At 39.2% G+C, this 23,472-nt stretch overlaps 1 protein-coding gene across 3 annotated transcripts in view; it reads left to right on the top strand.

Annotated features, from left to right (window-relative positions):
- The window catches only part of TMEM117 (transmembrane protein 117), a 230,536-nt gene extending 210,693 nt beyond the window's left edge, over positions 1-19,843 (top strand). For all 3 annotated transcript variants that reach the window (XM_065664945.1, XM_065664953.1, XM_065664948.1), the window contains 2 exons: positions 10,198-10,327; positions 18,864-19,843. In XM_065664945.1, coding sequence (XP_065521017.1) covers positions 10,198-10,327; positions 18,864-19,504 — 771 coding nt within the window. In that variant the 3' untranslated portion in view covers positions 19,505-19,843. The remainder of the gene's footprint in view (positions 1-10,197; positions 10,328-18,863) is intronic.
- Positions 19,844-23,472: the final 3,629 nt, after the last annotated feature.

Raw genomic sequence — 23,472 nt, 5'->3', positions numbered from 1 at the left:
GGGCTGAATTTTAATTTCAGAGGGCAAAGGGAGATGCTTCCATTTGACGAGGATGCACGCTCAGTGGAGCGCTCTGCTGTTTAGCTTTCTGACCTGGTGAGGGAGTGAAGAGAAACTGTCTCATATGATTACTAAAATTATTATGATTCATGGAAATAACTAGGTAGATCATGACAAACACAGAAAAGGTATTCAGAGGTCATCAGACCAGCCATCATTGCCACTTAGGGCTTATGTATTCTGAAGAACTTTAGTGCAAGGAAGAACATCTGCTTTGTAGCACGTACTGGCAGGCTGTAACTCAGGCTTCTGGAGTGTGACCCAGCTGAAACACCCTACATGTGATTCACCTTGAAGGTCAGGATGCCTAAATGTAGGTGGCTGAAAGGGAGCTAGCTGTGTGCTCATTCCCATTCTGGTGGATGCAATCTAATCCACAAAATAGATGTTAGAGACTGATTTGGCGACATGTGTAATGCAACTAAGAATGGACAAAATAAATGCCCATATAACATATATACAGTTTCACCTGTATTCTAGATGGTTGATGGCAGTTTGGAAACATATTCCAGAGGTAGTACTGATGTGCAAGAGAAGCTGATTGTATTTTTACATGCATGCCTCCTAAACTTTATGTGTTTCCTTATATCTTCTTTTGCTACCAAGATGTGTTTACATAATGCTATACAAACATTACGTACGCATTTCCTACTGCCATCCCAACTGGTAGCAAACAACCTGCTGTTACTGCTGGGACGTATATGCCTAATGGCCACATTACAGCTCTTGAAGATAAAACTGAGGGTAGAGGGGGAGTGTGGAGGAGGAGTTTTGGAATGGGATGAAGGAAGATGAAGGCAACTCATTCACAAGTGCAGTGTGCTGCCACTGCTAATTCTATTAGCAGGCTAAAACTCAGGACACAGAAAATTATTTTAGCTTCAACTAAAAAACAAGAGATGGAGCTGGGAAGACTAAATATATTACATCATGTTGCTCTTGTCCCTGAAAAAAAGACTTAAGGTGCAGATAGCCATGTTTTGCTAAGTCAGTCTTTCTTCTTTCAGCATTTGCAAATGGCTCCCTTTTTCTTTCCTTATATATTAAAAGTGGCATATTAGTACAAGTTCTAAGGAGGAAAATAATTTTGGAAAAGTTATTACTGATTTCTTTAAAGGAATTTTCACTGACTTGTTTGTAAACCCCACGTTTGAATTTGAGACACATTTCTCCTTGTGTTCCATATGCATCCAGTGTTTTTACTTTGTGTTGTCCTCTTAAGCTTTCTTCATTTTTTCAGTATCAGTAACATGCAGCACATAATCCTGGGCTGGTTGTTTTTTTTAATAGAAAATTAGTATTACTGTTTTGATGCCTTAATCACATCAAGGTGAACAAGCACGTGTAGTTTCCAGTTACAGCTAAACCAACACAAATTGGAAGAAAGTCTTGGACTGAGACCAAACCTGCCACTTCAGATCACACTTAACTCCAAAAGGCAAATCTATAGTTTGGTTTGTAACCAGCCCCAAATTTTCTCAAGACAGGTGATGGTAAAACTTTTCAGAGCACGTATGATCTGAAGGAATTTTGACCAAAACAGAATGGCTCCTCAGTCCTCCATTTCTATTACTGAGGCAACTGATTTACTTTTCATCTACAGTGAGTAACATACAGTAATCCGCTTGCTCCAGGCACTCTTCATTTCTATAACACGCCTTTTATTACGTTGCAAAGTTCATATCAAGAAAAATATCTGCTCAGGTATTTTACTGCAAATCTCTGCTCAGGTATCTTATTGCAAAAATTGTGGGCTTGGGCAACACTGTAAAATACCATGAAGACTGGAGTATCAGACAACAAGGAAATTTGTACATATGAGTATTTAGAACAAACAAGGGAAAATATGATTTTAGATGCAGCTGAAATCAGCTGGAGACAGTTGCCTTAATGCAAAATGAACTCTGAATTCTAAGTAGAGCTTACTGTTCTCTAATAGATACAAATGTCATTAGCAGTCTTTACAAATCCTGATATGCTCCAGATTTCACATTACTGTTCAGCTGCAATGTGGGTATGTTTTCCACAATGCAATGGTATGTGTATTACCGTCTATGTACTCATATTGTTAAAGATGATTGCATAGCAATGTATTTAAAACTTATTTTTATTCTTCACCTTATAGTCATATATTTGGTCTTCTAGGGTACCAGAAAGACTGTCTGGTCTGTTGTGATTTCCCTTGATGGCAAGCTGTAGTCTTACTAAATCTGTAAACATATGCATTGCATATTATTAGTGAATATTAATTTCTCCGAGTCACCCCAGAAATGTCTTTCATAAAGTGTGCCGCTGAGGTAGTTAGAAAAACCATTACTACTGACTTGCTGGTGGTTTAGGGAAGTTTCATGCGGGGAACAAGACACAGTTGCTTTACAGGAGCTGATTTCTTTGTATCTTACAGGTACATGATATTGCAACATTACCACTTTATTTAGCAGCTTATCAGACTGAAGAATCAACTGGAAGAGCTAACACTGGTGTTTCTCATCCAGATGAATTACTTGATACCTATTTAGCTCAACCAAGGTTAGACATGAGTGAGACAGTAAATTAAGAGTAAAAGCTTACATAAATTGGAGAAACTCGGAGAAAAAAAGTAGATTTACATTTGGTCATCTTTAATCAGCCTTTTCAGCAGTTGTGAATAGCTAATCAACAGGTAAGAGTAAGTTACAAAGAAGAGGAACCTCACAGTGTCACCGAAGTCAGTGATGCCTCACATCTGCCTGACAGAAAACTGGTGGACTTGCTCGTAGGGTATCCTGGGTATGCTCCTAGGACATCCTTGGTATGCGCAGAGGCTGTGCTTAGAGATGTCTGCTGCAGCTCTTGCATGGATGAAGTTGTTTACCTTGCTCCTCTTTGCCTCTCATGAGTAGCTGAAACTTGAATGGTAGATGTAAGAAAAAACAGTCGCCCTCAGTGGGAAATGGTAATTACTGTTGTTCATGGTCACTACACATCTCAAGATGTGAAACCTGGTGTCCATCCTTCCTTGTGTACTGTCTTGTTTTCAAACACAATTAGTTCCTAACGTAACAGAAAGAATGGATAGCCATTAATTCTTAACTCTATTAGCAATATCTGTTCTATCAAGGAACCAGCAATGGTCACTAAGGGCCAGGGAAGTATTGAGCTAGATGATGCTCAAAGACAACCAAAATACAAGTTTGGACCTAGAGCATACTAAAGATTTATGTCAGGTTAGACAGGCAGGCATAACCAGTAGTGACTTCATGGGTCAGGATGACAGGTAATCCAGGATACCTAATCCATGACATCCTCATGTTTTCTTGTAGCAAAGAAGAATTATAAAGGACAATGAGAAAGCTCTGCAGCTGAAGGGAAACTGCACAGGGGAAAGTTTCTTTAAATAGAGAAGAGATTATAGCCCAAATTTATAGAGTGATTGAAGGAGTAGCTGTCATATAGACAGTCTGTACCTAGAGTAGTGAAAGATCTGAAGGGACCTGAATATGAAAGGAAGTGGCCTATATTTTATTTGATCAAAGAGAAAAGTGAGGTGGTCAAAGAAACAGACTAGAAGAATGGTCTTTGCGGCAGCATTTCTGTGTCACTGGAGAACAGCTGCACTTGTGAAGGCCAGAGGGAAAGATGCCGATGTAACTGAACAGATGAAGAGAGCCTTGATAAAAATTTTAGCTGTGGGGTTTGATAGGAATTGTCATATCTGTCACATGCTACGCAGAACGGATCTGCGGTATCAAGACACTACCAGGTTGTGAAGGGTGAATAGATGATACCCAATCTATAGTCAGAAGGGAGAGAGAGGGAGTGCTGTCTATCACACATCAGGTGTCTGCCTGTGAGTATAGGCATGGATATGGATCTTTCAATGAAATGCAAGCATTTCTTATTTTAGGCATCTGAAATCTAGAGATTACTTTGAGCTTGCTGTGGAAAAGCTGAATACCGTTTCGGACATTTCAGTAACAAGGGTCACTGTTTTGAGGACATGTGCATAAACAGTTTTGTCTACACTCAAAATACATTAATGTATAAATTTAAAGTGCAGAGACCAGGATTTGTCTGGGACCTGGTGGTCTGGGAATTGTTGCCTTTAAATAAGCAGAAATGGATAATAGACTAAAAAGGTCTGTAATGTTTTTTTAATGGAAGGGGACATTCAAGGCCAAGCACACACTTAAAAAGCAGTCATATTAATACTTTAACTCTCAAAGAAGGAGTTATTACTGTTGCCTTATCATTTTCTCAAATAAGGGAGAAAATTAGCCAGACTTGCAGTGCTGGTTCTAGAGAAAGGCAAGGAGCTTGAAGAAGCTAAGCAAAGACTGGGGAGAAGACCACAAAGATTACAGAGAATGACAGTAAGGTTGGGGGTATGTCTGTGTCATACATTGCCATGTAGTTCAGGGATAGCCTTTCTACACCCATGTCTGGTGCTAGAAGCTGTCTTCAGTCTTCCGCCTCAGGAGCTTGGAGCTCAACTGAAGCAGTTACCCCACTGTTACAGTGGATTTTCCATATTTTAATTCTTTAAATCAAGACTAAGAGACAAAAAGTATCTGCAATTAGTGACTTTGTGCCACTGTTCCTGATGAGGGTTTGTGATTGTTGTTGCCAATAACAATCCAAGCAGGTGAAGCCAAAAGAGATGGGCAGATAAATGAAACTTTCAGGACTTGAAAACTATGAATAGATTAGCACTGATAATACCAACATGAAGCAGGAGGTCATTTGAAGAGTAATATGTCATCTTGCACTGTGGGAGCTAAGTAGCACGACTGAAGCCATACAAGTACAGGTGATAATGTTAAGACTAGATGTATATTTTTCACTTAGTGATGACTAAAAACCTCAATGTCTACCGAACTTCCTTCTTATTTAACTAAGGTATTGTCAAAGAACAGAAGGCCAGAAACTGAGCTGTGGATTTCATCTCACAGGAATGAAAGTGAGTTCTAGTCATGGCTGCTGGCTTTTCTTATGTGTGTCTGAATGAAATATTTAAATGATGTTTGTACTTTAGCAGCTCACAGCTGCAGACATCTCAGCTGAAGAGATCACTGCAAGCTGCAGCACTGCAGCGAAGTTAAAGGTAGCCACAGAGGAGTCGTGCCTCTGTCTCTGAATTCCAGCTGTTCATTTCTTACTTCAAACAACTGCAAAAATGTGTAGCCATTGCCTCTCATTAAATTTCCTCTGTCTGTCTTCCTGTCTGCCATGTTCTGAGAGTTGAAACAAAGCTATCTAAGAAATGCAAAGATACCTGAAAACGCACAATCTTCTATCTTGCGTGTTAAAAGGACTTTAATAATTTAAACAAAAACTGCTGTTGGCAGTTTCTGGAGCACATATGCACATTCATATATGCATTTTCTCAGTTTCTTCCCTCTATTTTTGTTTATTTATTATTCCAAGGGCTTTAAAGTACAAATGTTTTCCTAGCATTAAATATGGCATATATCATCACTACTTAAAGCAGAAATATTCAGTGCTTGTTTTTTCTCTTTCATGATTTTATCTGAACAGTGTGTTTTATTTTTAATGATATTTCGTATTTACTTTGTAACAAGCACCCTATGAGCTATTCAGGAGAGATGAAAGCACATTTGTTAACTATGGGGAGTTACCGGTTTTTAATACCAGTCCCACCTTCTCTGTGGTAGCTTTCCCTGGGTGGAAAGGCGGTGGCTGAGGGATGTAGGGTCATGTCTGCATGTAGCATGGGAAGACTAGCGTGGCATCGTGATCTTTTGCTGTGTCCTTCTGGCATTTGATCCAGGTCCTCTGGGGCTGGGAGACATTGCCCAGAGCCTGCAATAAAAGCCATCAAGCAGCAAGGAGCAATCCCACAGCCAGCCAGGGTGCTGTGTGATGCCAACATGCCCCTGGGCTGCCTCACAGGCAGCTAGCCAGGAGCCCTGGGGCTGCTGTTGTGTCCTGGCTGTGGTCAGGACAGGCCTTCCCCAGGCAATGGTGATGGCAGAGAAAGGCCAGATCATACCAGAAAGTGTGGCTTTGATGCTCAGTTACCATTACTAAATATTTTACTTAACAAAATATCAAATCAGTGCTGTCAACTCCACTGTAGGTTCTTAAATCAGTACCTGACATTGCAGCAGAGAGTGTATGCATTTATTTGGTGGGGGGAACTCGAAACAAAGGGAAGATAACCAAAACTATCATGACCTCTTTTGCAGCATCCGGTTTTGTCTGTGCTTCTGGGTTTAATGAGGTAGCTGATGAAAATCAGAGGTGTTCCCTTTGCCCATTGCAACACTAGGATGAACCCCTCAGCGATCTTAAATTCAACCTCTGGCTGCCCTTTTCTCATGACTAGAGTGAAACGAAGCAATAACCTCATTTGATTTGCACAACCCACAGAACTCGCCAGTGAGGTTAGACACCTCTGTGCAGCTAATTTAAGCCTGCTGGCTCTGGTTTGGTTTCTCTTTCAGAAGCTGCATAGAGCTGTGCTGCTGACCCGCCAGGTTAGAAACCACTGGAGTAGATGAATATTAGAAATATGATGCTGATGGATTTAGAGAAGAGACAATCTGTTCATGCAATATGAGAGCTACAAATGTGAACTAACAGTTTGGTTGTATGGCTTCATTTTTCAAACTCTGTCAATAGAGATGCATTCTAAAGATGGCATTTTGCGCCCAGTTCCTAATGAGATCCCAGCTATGTCAGAGCGCAGGCACCTCAGCAATAAGAACTAAAGCTGATCATGTGAACTTTACATAATTATGAGCTGAGAAGTTAAAGAACATCACTTATGTCACTCATTTCCCAGAAGTGAGCACGGACTGATACCACAGACTGATACCAGAGACCACGGAGAGAAAATACTATGTATGAAAGCGTGGTGCAGACCTGATCTGTGTTCCAGTTACCTGTTAAATGAGGCAGATTATTCCTTCAAGGCACCTTGAATTTCTTGGAAAATAGTTTTTAATAAGTTGTCTTTTGCTTGTCAGTAGGAAAAGACTGGTAACTAAGTCAAAAGATTTTGGACAACACTTTCTTAGAATCTAGATGGCAAAATGGCCATTTTGTTGGTTCTGGATTTGACAGCCTAATACTAGCATTAGCCCGAAAAGTTAATAGTCATCTGCTCTTCTCCTGCACTATAATACTACAGCTATGTGTCCACAGGTGATAATGTCACTACATGAACAGTAAATGCTCACATTTACCAAAGCTGTAAGCCAAATGAAGCCCTGAACGCTATTTAATCACCTAACTTAAAGTTTGATTTTCCTAAGTGCTGTGACTGTAATGACCTTCATGGAAGTCAGTAGATTTAACTCATTGTTTTAGTTCCCTTTTTTAAAATTGTTTTCAAATGCATTTTGTTGTGATTTATTTTATTTTGCTGGTTTTTTATTTCTGTCTTTTCAGTGGGACTGTTTTTAAATAACAGATTTTGTAATCATACCAATAAAGGTGTTATATTTGAAATGTTATTTATGGTGAAGAAGAAACGCCTAATAGATAAAGCCAAGAACTTAGTATTATTTATAACAGTGTAATCCAAGAATCATTAGTTGAGATCTGATTACTACAGAAAATAATACTTTGTCAAGAAAAAAGTTTCAGTAACAATAATAATGTCAATATTGTTCTACATACAGTTCTTAGCTTCTACCCCTTTTCCTGGTGTTTTATTCACTCTCCACCTGCTCCTGCAGGTCCTGAAATAGGCAGTTTCAGTCTGGTGGGGATCAATGGAGCATTATGGAGTGTCATTGGCATCTGGAGTCCTTTGCTGGGAAGGATATGATGTTCATTGTGATGGTTTCTTTTTCCTCACTCCCTAAGATTTACTTGGGAGCATTTTTATGTTTGCTAACACACTTTTAGACCTTGCTGGTTTTTTACTGATCTGAAGCTCCACTTACAACCAGGTTTACTATACACAGTGCCTTTCACATTTTACACAGTTCTTTGTTCTCCTCATTGCTTCTAAAAGCAGTTTTGTCCAGCCTCGATCTGCATTTCTTTAGCACTGGGGAGTTGTTTATAGCTGTGAGGTCTCCAGTGCCAGCCTGTGCCCATCTCTCTAGCAATGGCAATACCATATTACAGGGCTGCAGAGTAACAGAGGTCATGATACAATTCGGGCACACTTCATACAATACAGGGTATGTAGGTAGAAAATGTGAAATAATGTACACATGAAAGGTAGCCATAGTTTAAGTGCCAAGTGTGTTTGCTGAGACAAATACAGTAAATGGCATATCTGACAGAGCTGGCATTCCAGTTATTCATTATCGGGTAATATTCATACAGATCAGAAAAAATGCTGAAGTTTTTTATAAAACTCAGCTGCAAAGACACAGTCCATATAAAATTCTGTATGGTGGAATTTTATCTGTAAATCAGCAAAAGGCACAGTAGGAACACTGGGGGAAGGCAAGAGCAGGAGGCCAGATCTATAGTCCCATGTTTACTTATTTCTAATGCAGCTCTCTGTTTGATTATCTTCAGGAATATGTAATGTATTTCTTCCTGTTTATTCCTGGGTGATAGTATATATGACTTAACATGAGACACCAGTCCAGAGATAGATATTAGATACTGTGAACTGAGAACATACACTCACAAGATCTTTATATTTGGGCACTTTTTGAATGCCTACCACCTGCAAGGGGATGGTTGGAGATGCAATGTAAGGGATTGTGCAGCTGGGCAGTTATGCCTTGTGACCAGGAATGCATGGTTTGCATTAGTGATAAGGCAAAAAGAGAGCAGCCTTATTTCTGGTTTCTCCACCTGTAAATTGGCACTTGCTGTATCTCTGTGAACATTGAGAAACAGGTACCGAGAGTCAGGTTTTCTCATTGCTTGTACTCCTGTTAATCTATTTAACTCAGGATCACAAAGAGTTAGCACAAATCAGTTGCTGTTAGTGTTTGGGCCATGCTATTCCTTGCTGATAAAACTGTTCCATTTCCCTTCCACTGCAGAAAATGCTGAAGCGCTTAAGAGTTCTTGGAAGTTAAGTTACATACAGTGATTTATCTCTCAGAGAAGATTCTTAGTTTTGAATAACAGTTTTCATTGCCCTGGTAGGAAAATTTCAGCCTTACAGAACCAGGGGAAAAAAAAAGGAAAAAAAAAAAAAAGGAATTGGCAGTGGAATTGGGAGATGGCTGCGCTGGAATGGTTTTCATGTGAAGGAAGCACAAGTCACTCAGAGAGTTCCTTCCATTTCAGATTCTTTTACTTTCAGTAATTCAGGTGCTTGTTGCACTATCATCTTGTGAGATATTGTGAGATACAAGGTAGGTGAGGTATGCATGGGAACATGGCCAGTATGTTTGTAACAGTAGATCACCAACAATCTGCAGTGCGCAGAGTAAGCACTCAGGGACTAATCCCACTGACTAGCGCTACTGCTAGGCTTTCAGTTTTGGCTCTAATGAGCCATGCTCTTATACCCATTTTCAAGTGACTGATGGTGGGTGCAGATAACCAAGCGAAAAATTCCTTTAAATGCAGATCCTCCTCAGCTGGCTTACCACATGCTCCCAAAGTATGCAGAATGATAGGTAAGAGCTTCCACATTTCCAGCATTACCCTGTCAGGTGAAATACAGCAACAGAGAAAACCACTTGGATTGATTCAGGCAGATTGCACTGAAGGCCCTGCACTTGCATGGTGTTTGTTTAGATGTATTAAGGCCAAATACAGGAAACACCCTATAAATTGAATACAGATGCATTAAATGTTTAAAGGGGTCAGGCTTTCTTTGTCAATTTCTTACCTGTAAGCTGTTTGTCAAATTACTATCAGAAGTTGTAATTGTATTGCAGGCTTGCTATATAAGTATTCATATTCTTAGACAACTTGGTATTGGTATGCTTAGACTACTTTGTACTATCAGCTGTTACAGTGGGTTCACTATTGTAATTGTGAAGTGAACTTTTAAACACATAATTGCATGGAGCAGAAGTCAAAATCATGTTTTATATCTAATATAAATAAGGTATTCTATTTCAAGTGATTCAGTCAACCTTAAAGTAAGAAATTCCAATCACAGAAGGCTTAAAAATAGAACCCTTCCCTTTTATTAATTGAAACCATTTTAAACCATGTGAAAGCTTATATTTAACTCTTGACTTTTCTTTATTTCAACAGGACTGGGAGTTTCCACATTTTATGGGTGATGTTGAAGTGAATCTTCCAGGCTTACCATCTGCACACATGCAGTTCAAAGTACCTTATTTCCAAAAGATCCTCAAAGAGGAGTATCACATACATATAACAGGTATGTGATGCTTCAGATTGTGGCACAATCACACAGTTAACCGCTTCTGTGTAACTAATGTATGTTAACATGTTCTTAGCCACATATATTTGTGTGTGTGTCCCAGATTGCTATTTTTCTGTTTCTGTCCAAATCTATATCATCCATACATAAAGATCTCAGGAAAATGAAGAACCTATATCTCACAAATCAGAGAGAGCTGCTGTTTTTCATGGATTTCAGCAACTTCTTGTGACACTAAGTAATACCTAATGTAGCTTTATAGATCTTTTATCTAAAATTACTCTCCTGGGGAATTAGCAGCTTATTTCATCTTCAAATCTCTTATGCTTTCAGATGCTTTTGCTATGATTTATGCTAATATCTTTTCATAACTTCGGTCATTCTCATTTGGTAAAGGCCACTCATAACCATACTTCCATCAGTCATCTAACCAGAAGCAGACAGTTAAATAACCTCAAATAAAATAGAATTGCAGCTATTCAAATGGATGGTACATGTAGATAAAAAGTACCTGATCCTTGCATACTGTGAGACAGTATTTTAATAATAGTAGGGAATGAAAAAGAGAAAAAGGTTAAATAGGAATGAATATTTTGGTTTTACCTTCAAGCTATGCAGAAGGAGCATAGCTGCTCTGTCTTCATTGGCAAAAGTTGGATAATAAGGAATAGCAAAAGAATGCAGGTGTGAATTGCCAAGGGTCTTTAACTGCTAATATAAACAATCACAACACATGATTCTGTACAGCAATATGATAGATGAGGGCTTCCAATGAAACTCCTAGAGATCAGGGACAAAAGGAGCATTCAGAGATGACACAAAGATAAGGCCAAGAGCTAGCAGGTTAGTCACAAGCTCACCAGGCAGCAAAAGCCAAGGGAAGAAAATGTGTCAATGAGGAAAGACTGATGAACCAAGGGCTCAGTCAAGATAGGCTGAATGAGGCCTCAGAAAAGGCATTTTCAGTAGAGAAGGTAGAAATCTGAGTGATCAGATTAAAAACCAGAAGAGAAGAGAAAATGATTGCAAAAGTTATGTGTTGGCTATTGAATGAGGGAAGGCAATTGGCCGTAGGAAGGGATGGAGGGATAAAAAGATTTTCAAAATTTCATCTAGGTGCTATGCTGGAATACTGAGAAAAAAGAGACGGTTGTCAAGAGGAAAGAAGGGCTGGGGCAAGTCTGAGTGAGACTGTTTGAGCCACCAGTGGTTTTCATAGAATAGAATCATAGAAGAGTTAGGGTTGGAAAGGACCTCAAGATCATCCAGTTCCAACCACACTGCCATGGGCAGGGACACCTCACACTAAACCATCCCACACAAGGCTCTGTCCAACTTGGCCTTGAACATCGCCAAGGATGGAGCATTCACAACTTCTTTGGGCAACCCATTCCAGTGTCTCACCACCCTTACAGTAAAGAATTTCTTCCTCGTATCTAACCTGAACTTCCCCTGTTTAAGTTTTAACCCGTTACCCTTTGTCCCGTCACTACAGTCCCTAATGAGGAGTCCCTCCCCAGCATCCCTATAGGCCCCCTTCAGGTACTGGAAGGCTGCTATGAGGTCTCCATGCAGCTTTCTCTTCTCCAGGCTGAACAGCCCCAGCTTCCTCAGCCTGTCTTCATATGGGAGGTGCTCCAGTCCCCTGATCATCCTCATGGCCCTCCTCTGGTCTTGTTCCAGCAGTTCCGTGTCCTTTTTATGTTGAGGACACCAGAACTGCACACAATGCTCCAGGTGAGGTCTCAGGAGAGCAGAGTAGAGGGGCAGGATCACTTCCTTCGACCTGCTGGTCACACTCCTTTTGATGCAGCCCAGGATACGGTTGGCTTTCTGGGCTGTGAGCGCACACTGCAGCGGGCTCATGTTCATTTTCTTATCAACCAACACCCCCAAGTCCTTCTCTGCAGGGCCGCTCTGAATCTCTTCGCTGTTTTGGAACAGGATGAAGTAAATGATCTCATGGTCAGGAACTAGAGGTATAGGGTGAGAGGAAATCAGATGTGTACATAATGAACACATTTTTTGTCACCTAAGTGAGCAAAAAAGGAGAGGGGAAAAACAATAAATATAAACATCAAATACTTGATATGAATTATAGGCATGTTAGTCAAAAATACTTTTTTCCTACTTCTCAGGACTAGGGCATGAATTTGGATGGGCTGAGTCCCACAAGGCTCCCTGATGCCCAGTGGTTATTCCGTTGTATAAGAAGAAGTAGTGCAATGGGTGCATAGAGGTGCATGAACAACGACTGAAGAACGGCAGGATGGGTGGCACCATCACATACAGAAATGCAGACTATTATAGTTAATGTAGATGGAAAACAATGGATGGTAGAAGAGGGACTGAAGAGCAAAGATCAGTTTTGCACTGTAGAAGAGACAGGGATATTGATGATAAACAGGGAAGAGCAAAGAACAAGCAACAGTAAAAAACATCAGTTATCAGATCAGAAATACAATTGCTTGCAGTGCTGCTGTTTGAAAACAGACCAACTGAGAGAAACTAATATTTATGCATTGTAGAGTCTTCTGCAGAGAGGACTGGAGGCCTTCTGATTTTCTGACAAGGCATTCTTTTAATAAGGATGAGCTAATGAATAGGGGCTGAGGAATATTTTTCCCTGCTCAGCGTTAACAAGATCCATTTATTAGATTCACTAGACAAATCAATCCATTTGACTGCACATCACGTACTCTGTCTACTGAGTGCCTGTTTTATCTTGGTGCTACGCCACCGTTTAAGAGATCTAATAAACAGTGATAACACATGGCACAAGAACCTCCCTTTGGGTAAGTTTTGCTTGAACCATCTGTTCTTGCCATCAGTTCTTGTCTTAGGTCAGGGTATTGTCTTGGATCATTTTCAAGCTCTAGCTATTGTATGGATGTTGAGATACTTGTAATTTTCTACTCAAACCAAGGAGCTAATAAAAGGAAAGAAGTACTGATTAAATATATATACAGCAAGATGAATGTAGTCCAGTCTAAAATGATGGTAGAGAGTGATGCATATGAATGCAACTGCAGCAAATGACATAGTGATAGGACACTGATACTGGCAGGCAGCCTGCTGCATTTAAGCCCTGTTTAATACATGGAATCCAGAATGTTAAATTAAGCCACAGGACTTCTTTTTAGTAACAAGCAGGAAAAGAAGACTAAGGCCTGAATATTTTTTATTTTAGTACTTGCTATAGGGATAAAGTCAAGCTGTAAATCTATGACCTGTGACCTGATTTGTAGAAACTGGAAATACTTTTCTCTCAAAGAGCAAGGAGAAAGAAAGTATGGCTGAAGCAACACTTATCATCTTTTACCCGGGAAATTTCACTCTTTTACAGTCAGTTTTGGTCACTGTTGACTGATATAAGTAAGAGCAGCCCTAGGACTCCCCTGAGCAACCCAATTCGATGCTGGGTTGCTCTAACAAGCAAAAGTCCCACAAAGAAGCAGCTGTACGTAATGGAACATTCAGAGGAGTAAAGGACTTTGAACCACCTTTCTGTTGGTGTGTATTTAATGGCTTTGTGCAAGTGCTCTACAGACGAAGGATTTCACAGTTACACGCTCTGTGTTGCCAGCTCTCCTGATTTTATCACAAGTCTTAAGACAGTTGCTTTTCTTTTTTTTTTTTTTATTTAGCCTTAAAGTCTTAGCTCCTGAATTTAGTGACTATGAGAGAATTTCAGCTTTCATAAAATAAAGCTTATGATTGCAGAGAAGAAATGTTGCTTCTGTGTAACTCCAGTATCTAAAGGCAGATAAATATGACAGTGCTAAGTGTATTATTTTTAACCCATCTTGCTACTTTAAATTGATAACGTGCTTTCTTAGGCCTGATTTATGATTTCTGAATGGTGTAAGTTGGCAGTAATATCAAATTAACATCTGCAGCCTGTAGCTTACATACTTCAGTGTAATTTTAAATTTACTATCAAAAACATATCTTATTTTTACTGGTAACTGAGTACCTCATTTTGCTCAAATTTCTTTGCTTCTAGGAACTCACAGCAAGAATCTACTCAGTATTAAATATTTTTATCCTGTTTTGATAGCTGCTTTTATCTATGAACATCAAAAATAACTTGAATTCCAGCTTCTGCTTAACTCATCTGGATTTCCCTTGACAGATGGTTCATTGCGAAGTGTGTGTTTTCCTTCTTGGGCTGCTGTTTATGAAAATACATAGTCTACCCTAGTTTCTATAGTACCCAGGGAAAACTTAAAAGTAAATTTTGTTACTTCAGATTCTTTCATGGTTAAAAGGCATTATGGGGCCTGGCTGGTACCCTTTAATAGCAGCGCTGGAGATCCAAGAACATCTTCTGTCAAGTGTGCGAATAATTTTCAAATAGGAAATGTTAAGGTTTGGACATCAAAACAGGTGGGAGATTTTTTTCTGGCTGTTTATAAACATGTTTCTGAGCGCTGATGTAACCAGAGTGCACTTCCACCCAAAGGAGAAATTATCATCTTCATTGGTGGCGAGTGCCTAGCATGGCTGGCTTGTGGAGTTAAACCAAAATGGGTTGACATTCAGGCCAAACATCACCTATACAGGGAAGCCTGAAGGAGCCTGTGGGCAAAACCAGAAATGTTAGACGTAAAAACAAAGCTGTCTGTGCACACAGATTTGGAAAAGAAGTCAGAGGATTTGTGCCTTAGTTCACATAACAGTATGCATGTACCTAGCTAATAGAGGACTAACGTGACCAAAGATATGAAGAGCATTTCAAAGATACCTAAATGTTTTACAGAGGTGTGTGAGAAGTCGACATTTACTGTACTAGCCTCTGGCTGTGGTTGCACAGCATGAGGCCACCTGAGTCTAGCCTTAATAAGTGGAATTTTCACATTTCCTCTTGACCTCAGGAGGGATGATGAGGACTGGCTTCCACATGAGGTCTCTTTTTTTAGGATCTTATCAGTCAGGTACAGAGTGGACATGCAAAAATAAAAATGCTCCAGAATCAGCAGCTGGTTTGGAATACTTGGACCTGCAAGATCTGCAAAATTACCCAGTAAATCAGTTGCATGTTGCATTGTGGACTGGTTGCTGAACCTGTCATAAACCTTATCAGCTTCTTTTAAGATGACCACTGCCCAAACATCTTGTTCAGCTGATGCCTTTCTGGAAAAGGGAAAAAGAAAAATCCATACCTCTTTGACCACGAGAAGGCCCCTGGCATTCATCTGTGTGCATAGTTCAGCTTCAACAGGAAGGGCAGAGTATTTCTAAGCAGAATCCCATACAGGCTGGTGTTCAGAGCGTGGTCCTACAATGCAGGGCCAAACTGCCATAAGCAGGGATTGTTCTACAGTCAGGGTTTCCCTTCTGATGAGTGCCCTAGCCATGAGGATACAATCCTCTTCAATAGTTATGCTCAGAAAATAGGGATCAAGTTTTCATCCCCAAAAAGTGGTTGTAGCCTACAGTGCCTAGGAAAAGGTTTCACATTTTACATCGCAGACTCACAAATAGAATTAATACCCACAGATTCATTACTATATTTATTTTAACCCTGTGCAAAACTAAAAACTTGAGCTTGTGTGCAAGGTGAGACATCAGGAGTGAAGTCTAATTTACGAAGTTGATTTCCAATGTAAGCTTCATGTACAACTTAGTGTAAAAAGCATTATAATAAAATTAAGTTGCAATAGACAGTCATTTTATACATCTACATTATACACATGTATAATGTTAAATGTTGGTCAGTATAAGTCATCTCAAAAATTCCTTGTCATGGGGAATGATCATTAAATAGATGTTTGCGAGTGGATACTTTCAGGCCGTTTGGTTTGGTCTGCTCCAACACATTTATCACTGATCTAGAAGGTTTGCTCATTAAACTGAACAGGCTATCACACCTGCTAGAACAGCAGTCAAATGCATGTCTTGAAAGAGGGATAGACAGCAGAGGACACTGTATTCTAGGAAGAGGCAAATAGTTTCTGTAAGTAACCAAGACAGCACTAACTCCCAGTGATTTTGTGTCTAAGGAGATTAACACAGTCCTTGGCTGCGGGGAATACTGAGTAGGAGTAGGAAGATGTCATTGTGTTCATATATGGTTATAGCGAGACTGTTACTCATATACAGTGTTTGGTTCTGGTGACAACAGTTTTCAAAAGAGAAGGAAAAATCAGAGTTCATCAAACATGACGGTGATGCAGGGGATGGAAAAATGGTCTAGAAATTAGGAATTTAAGGAATTTTGAGAGGATCCACTACAAAACAGAGGCAGGTCTCGAGCACCTAGCTGCCACTCAGACATACAGGTTGTGATTCATCTTAAGGGTGTCTGCACCAAAGATGATTGTCTAAGCACCCTTTATAGTCCACACTGACCCAACAATCCCAACAGCAGAGCTTACAGCTGTGCTCCTGCCTGCCTAACACTGTGTAGGAACTGAGCAAGGGAGTTTCAACTTCATGCTTTTTATGAAACAGGAATGCTTGAAAAGTATATCTCAGAGCAGGTGCGCAGTCAAATTCATAATATAAGAGGGGTGGAGCCTTTTTTAGGCTGATGCATTTTAGGAGAGATTCACAATTATGAAACCACAGTGCAGGATAGATGCTATGTGAAGCCCCAGATCAAGCATCTGGCTACCTGTATTCAGCATTTTTAGTGTTTTCTGCTAGCTTCTTAGTCAGCTTCACCAGGTGCAGGCTGCTGTCTAAAGTCTTACTCCTTAGGTAGCTTGCTCTACATATGTTTCATTTAGGACAATGTGGTCACACAGGTGGTTGCTATGAAATCCACTGGGTGCCTTCATACCCGAAAAGGAGGTTGGTTATAGCTCAGCTTTGCAATGTCTAAGTTTCCATTGTCAGTCATAACAGAAACCTTCAGTTATGACACTGAAACTTTCAGTTATGACACTGTTATACTTAACAGTGTATTTTGGCCTTTATAAAGGCCATCTCAATAATGTCCCTGTTTCATTATGATTCGTATTTTGATCTTTCAATTGTCTGTTTTCTCTTCACACATCTTCATGCTTGCCATGTCTAGATAAAGAGAAAGAGCAGTACTGGTCCTGCATGAGTTTTTCCCCTTCTTACAGTCTCTAGGGTCTAGCAGATCTCCCTGGAAAATCACCAGTCTTGACTCTGCAGAAACACAAAGCACCACAGACAGCATTTTGGTGGAAGATTTTTCTTGGATGGGCTTATGATGCATTTTCCTGGGAAAAGAATATGGCTTAACGAATTGAATTCAGGGCAACGAAGCAAGGGGTTGGTTTCTGGTTGAAACAGTTTTCTGGTTGAAGCAGAGTGATAATTTGATGAAAAATCATTGTTTCAAAACGTTTTTTACACAACTGCTGAAAAACAAGGAGTTGATATTCTTACCCTCCTGGAGTATTTTAGTTGTACAATTTGAACACACAGACTTTCAGGAAATGGAATCCATTTATGCCTTAAAAGCCAAAGCATAAGTCATTCGATAGATACTCTGATACATTTGTTTTCTGTTTCACTTGAAACATATTTAAATATGGTTCCAGCACAGATCATTAACATTCATCACCAGGAGGAACATTCCTCCATGCGGGTTCTTTCATGTAATGCTGACATGTAGATTTGCTGAGTTCTTGGGTGGTCATCACATGCACAGGTGATGTTCAGCTAGAATGTAAGAGATGTTTTCACTAAGAAAATAGTATAATTCGGTTTGTGTATTCATAAAATAATTCTGAATGGATGCCTGGAGTTCACCTGTTCCAACACCCTGTTCAAAGCATGGTGCAATTGCATAATGTTATCTTTAATGTCTTTTGGATGCCTGAAGGGAGCATGCAAAAGAGCAACTTTAAATAATAAAAGGATAAAGGTTTCCTCCTCCAGTACTGCAGGAGCTGAATGTCAGACTATGAGTCACTCCTTGGAGGAGCATCTCACTACATGGACTGTAGGAAAAGCTAAGCTGTCTAACCTCCCAAGACTACAGTCAGCCTTTGCCATTTCTCGAGGGTGTAGTGTCTCTAAATCACAGTTCATCCAGTTATCCCCATCTTAATATGTCTGTGCATCATGGTTGGAGTATCAAACAATTTACATAATTACCAACCCAAAAAAATTCAGTCATTTCAGTCATTCCTGGTATATAAACAGTTCCATCTATTATGGCCTTTTCATGGAAAACTTCCATGTGAATATTTCGTTAAGTCCTGGAATTAATGCTTCTTTTAGGTTTATTGATCTACACCAGATCACCTAGTGGTCTAATCGACAGGTCACCTACAAAATGGAATGTGTATTCATTTGATATACTGCTGTGCTTGTGTTACAGAATTATTTTATAATGAGCCTAGACCTAATTGTAAAATGCTAGGGGAAATTCAGCAAAAATCTATAGGGGAAATTTAATTACAGCTTTGCTTTATAGATTAATAAAAAAAATGAATATGGGTTTGTTGCTTGGGTTTTTTTTTCCTCTGAGTAGATTTTACATGTGACTGAATTTGTACTGCTTCTGAAATGGATATATCAGATGACAAAACTTTCTTTTTCCAAACAGGCAAATGGTTTAACTATGGAATTATCTTCCTTGTTTTAATCTTGGATCTGAATATGTGGAAGAACCAAATATTTTACAAACCTCATGAATATGGTCAATATATCGGTCCCGGACAGAAGATCTACACAGTGAAGGACTCAGAAAGCTTGAAAGACCTTAATAGAACTAAATTATCCTGGGAGTGGAGATCCAATAACACCAACCCATTGACGAACCGGACCTATGCCGAAGGAGACATGTTCTTGCACAGCAGATTCATAGGCTCTAGCCTTGATGTCAAATGCCTGGCTTTTATTCCAAGTTTGCTGGCTTTTGCTTTGTTTGGTTTCTTCATTTGGTTCTTTGGGCGATTTCAGAAAACTGATCAAGGCATGGAGAATTTAGACAAATCATACACAAGAATGAAAAGAAAGTCACCATCAGATATGGGAATGACACGAGAAAATACACAGGTGTTGGTAGAAGAACCATTAAGTTTTCAAGAACCACATCTTGTATCCATAAAATCAGACTTAAGTGAAATAGTTTTTAATTCTTCTCTCCTAACTTCTGAAAACTTGAACGCACAACTGAACGAACCAGATAGCCCTTTACAGCCAGTACCAGAGTCCTCTGTCCCTAAGAATAAACCTGTGACATAAAGGGTCAAATACCCAGGAAAATCAGTTTAAATAAGCAGTTACTATAAGATTTCAGTTTTACCTTTTGTAAGTTAAGATTTACATAGTGTTTAGAATAAGAAACTCAACCTATACCAAAAGGTGCTCAGCATGCTTTTTTTAGGAATTTTGTTTTTTATTTGTATTATAGTATGTGCCTACTGTATATCTAACATTCCTTTATAGATTGCTTCCTAAAATTGCACAAGCTGTTTATTAATACATTACCTTAACTGTATAATAGTGTATTAGATGATTACTTGCAGGTATAAAATTCTACCGTGGTGGTGCCTTGAGACATTAAACTGTTTTTTAACTCAACACCAGATGTATAGCACAGTTCTTCTAATCTACTTTGCAAAGCTTTTTGTACATGGTTATTTTAAGTACCACTTGATGTCTTCACGGAGATAAATATAGTTATTCCTAAAGAAGGGTTTGTGTTAGGACATCACAACTTGACTTTGTTATTTGCTCATCTGCGAAGCCAGTGACTTTGATGACCTGACTGCAGAGAAGCATGTTGATTACCTTTTAATTTTTGCTGACTAGCTGCCAAACACAAATACAGATTCATTATGTGGTAAACAGCAGAGAGATAATTCAGCATGGGTCACTACTTGTGAAAATATGTCTTACTCCATCAGTAATAGCAATTAGGTGATAATGCCTAATTATATTTTTCCTAATTAAAGATAAACTGCTCCTTGATTAAAAGTTTTGCCCTTCACTTTTTAGAAAGAGGTGAAAATACGTTGCTGAAGTAACTCTTTCCATCATCACACCAAACCTATGCAACATCTAGAAGCCAACAGAGTGGTTACAGTAATGGACACAAAGCCCACTACATCCAGTTTTGAGTGGTTTGGTACAAATATATATGGGCATACATGAAACATATGCAGAAACACACCACATACGGACAAAATTCTCCAAAAACTAAAGCCATGTTTATGGGTCTTAATTAAAATATGTTAATAACTGATTTTTATTGTAACTTTATTTTTCTCTTAATTCATTATCCATGAATAAGTGTTACCTGAAAGCAGAAATATGGCGAAACTGGTGGGGGGGGGGGGGGGGGAAGGGGAGGGGGAGAGGGAGGGAGGGAGAAGGGCTGTGTTTGCTTTTTTGAAGGGGGCTTAGTAAAGTGAATTCCTCTGCTTTATGATCAAAATATATGCACTAGAGAAATTGCATATCTAAAACATCAGAAAGACTCTGATTTGCCTCTAATTTAGTTTTATAAATTGTTGCTACAAGTTACTAAATAATAAGCCATTTTTAAGTCTGAATTATTTCCCTGTCATTTACTGGTGTTGCTGCATTTTGTCTTTGTGACTTTTTTATCTTCGTTGTTTTGATCTATCTGCTTTTAAGTTTTTGGAATGCTGAATTTAGCATGCATAATAGAATTACGCATTTATTAACAGTCACTTGAGAGCCAATTTTAATAAACCTCATTCAATGATTGTTTATTATGAGGCAGGAACATATTCTGTTACAATTGCAATTTTTTGTATACATTTTGTCCATGCATTGTCCTGTTTAAAATCATAGATATTTCTGACACTAAAAAAGGCAGTATCACAACAATGTCAAAATCAAATAAATTGCTTATGGGACATGTCATATTTCATCAAGAGAAAGTTCACTTTAAAACCAGGCTAAATTTTTAACCACTAAAAATTATGACTAAAAATAAATTTGTTAGTTTTTGCCTACAAGAGGCTATATACTTATTTGATTGACTTGCGATATAGTCAAAGACAAGCCATTAGTTACTAATGGTGAAACACTGTGAGATCCTGCTCATACTGTGTGAGAGGCGACTATATTGGTGGTTGACTTTGAAACAGCATTTGATTTCTTAAGTAGTTACAAAAATACCTGAATAATTTTTCAGATGATAACATGCTTCTCTGTATGTTTTGGACACTGTAAACCCAAGTACAGAAAATCTCCTGTTAGCTTATTTCTCCTCTTTGTGCATAGGAGTGGTTAAATCCATTAATATAGAGGCAGAAAATGAAAGAATTACTTGAGCCTTACAGCCTGTGTGATTACATGACTCTGAGAAAACTGTTATTAAGCTACTGATCCACAGATGAAATAATTCTGTGACCTCACATTGAGTTAATGCTTTTAAGGTCATTATAAGCCTGCATGAAAGAGAGAAAGGCATCAAGTAATCCTAGATTTTGCGTGAGTATTTAAATTAATGGTCAAGCAGAGAGACTGCTTATATCATGAATTCATAAGAAGTTAAAAGATTCAGTGTAGCCACTCACCATGGTCATATCATCACTTTAATTAAAGGAAGAAGGACTCCTCAGTTCTGTGGGAGTCTCATTTGTAAACACAGACACAGATGGGAGAGGAGTATTTCCACTCTCCATTTCTACTATTAAGGTTGAGAAGCCTGAGTTAGGTGGCTAAGCTTCCCTAAGCTCCTTCTGAAGCAGGCAAAGACTGGGGAGCTGCCTTCTGAAGCAGGCAAAGACTGGGGAGCTGAACACCCTAAAGGTGATTTGGTACCTAATGTAGTCATTTTTCTCTGCATTACTAAGTAGCACAACTCAGCAGGAATGGGTTTGTGGAGTGAAACAGTTGATGCTGAGGATGCAGAGCCCACAGTTAGTACATTTCAAGGTTTTACTTCAGCTCAGCTCTTCCCTGGTACTTATAAACTGAATGGACAACAGTGGCTGCAGTATGTTTTGGATGAATCTCATTCATGTGTAGACACCATGCAGTTTGGATTAGGGGACAGTAAGTGGGCAAAATCTAAAGTGCATTCCTGCGCTGAGTCATCCTCAGCTTTCTGAAGCAATTTGTCTTCCTCTGTGGACTGTAGAAGGTGTCTATGGGAGACTGGGTGGCTAAGGAGGAGGCTTAAAATTGGCTACCCAAAATGGAAATACTCCTTCTGGAAGTACATTCATTGTTTTCAACTGTTGTTCATTATTAATATTCTGAAACGCTTCACTAACTCAAAACACTCTGAAATGCTTTCTAGTCTAGTACCCATGACTAGGACCTTGATATGGATGGTTGGCCTTTTCCTGGGTGAAAATAGGAAAAAGCTTTCCTGTGAAAGCCTATCACACCAATATTTTAGTTTTCTTTTTTTTTTTTCCTTTTGTGAAGTGGGAAGAATCCATAGAACAGAAAAGATGAAGTGTCAAATTTTTCACACACTGTACAGCTCTCCATTCTGCCCTCTATAATAAACCAGCTGCTGCCATCACTAGAGGGCTGGCCTGTGTCCGCTTTGTCAGAGATCAGATTTGGTACAATAGTTCTTTTTTTTTTACCACAGATGCACTCTACAATGATGAATGATAGGTGCTGCCTAAAATGGCATGCATAGAGACATCTCTAGGATAAGCACATAAGATTTATGAGTCCACAGGTGTTTATAGCATCCCCAACCTTTACAGAGGTGGAAATGACATGGAGCAAATGGAAGATAAGAATATTTGTAGAAAGTACCTTAAATACAATATTCATGCTTATGAAAGTGTATATGTATGTCTAAAATCCAACTGCAGAAGATGTGTATGTGTAAGTGTATGTATGTTAGGAGCCTAGGGATTCATTGATTTTGTTGGGGGAAACTGCTGAGTCTCTCAAACAGATGATTTACTACTGCCCTCTTTATTCTACATCGCTTCAGAAGTTACTTACTCCAGGTTGTTTCATCTCCCCGTCTCCATTTCTACTGCCTAGAAAATATAAAACCAAAAAAGAACATTTAACTGCACTATCTGCTTCCCCAAATTATGGTTTTTTTTCTAATTTATGCAGAAAGGAAATTTGTCCTGTTTAAAAGATTTCTGTCCTCTCCAGGTAGTGTCATCGTACTATGGTCTACTGCACTGTATTACAGGATATGTTAAATTGTTGCTTTTCCTGCGGTGGATAGCCTCCATCATGACAACCACCTG

Source organism: Lathamus discolor, chromosome 1 (genome assembly GCF_037157495.1).
Source record: "Lathamus discolor isolate bLatDis1 chromosome 1, bLatDis1.hap1, whole genome shotgun sequence".
NCBI classification, from domain to species: Eukaryota; Metazoa; Chordata; class Aves; order Psittaciformes; family Psittacidae; genus Lathamus; species Lathamus discolor.
Note: the sequence above shows the minus strand (reverse complement) of the source record. Positions and strands in the feature narration are given on the sequence as shown.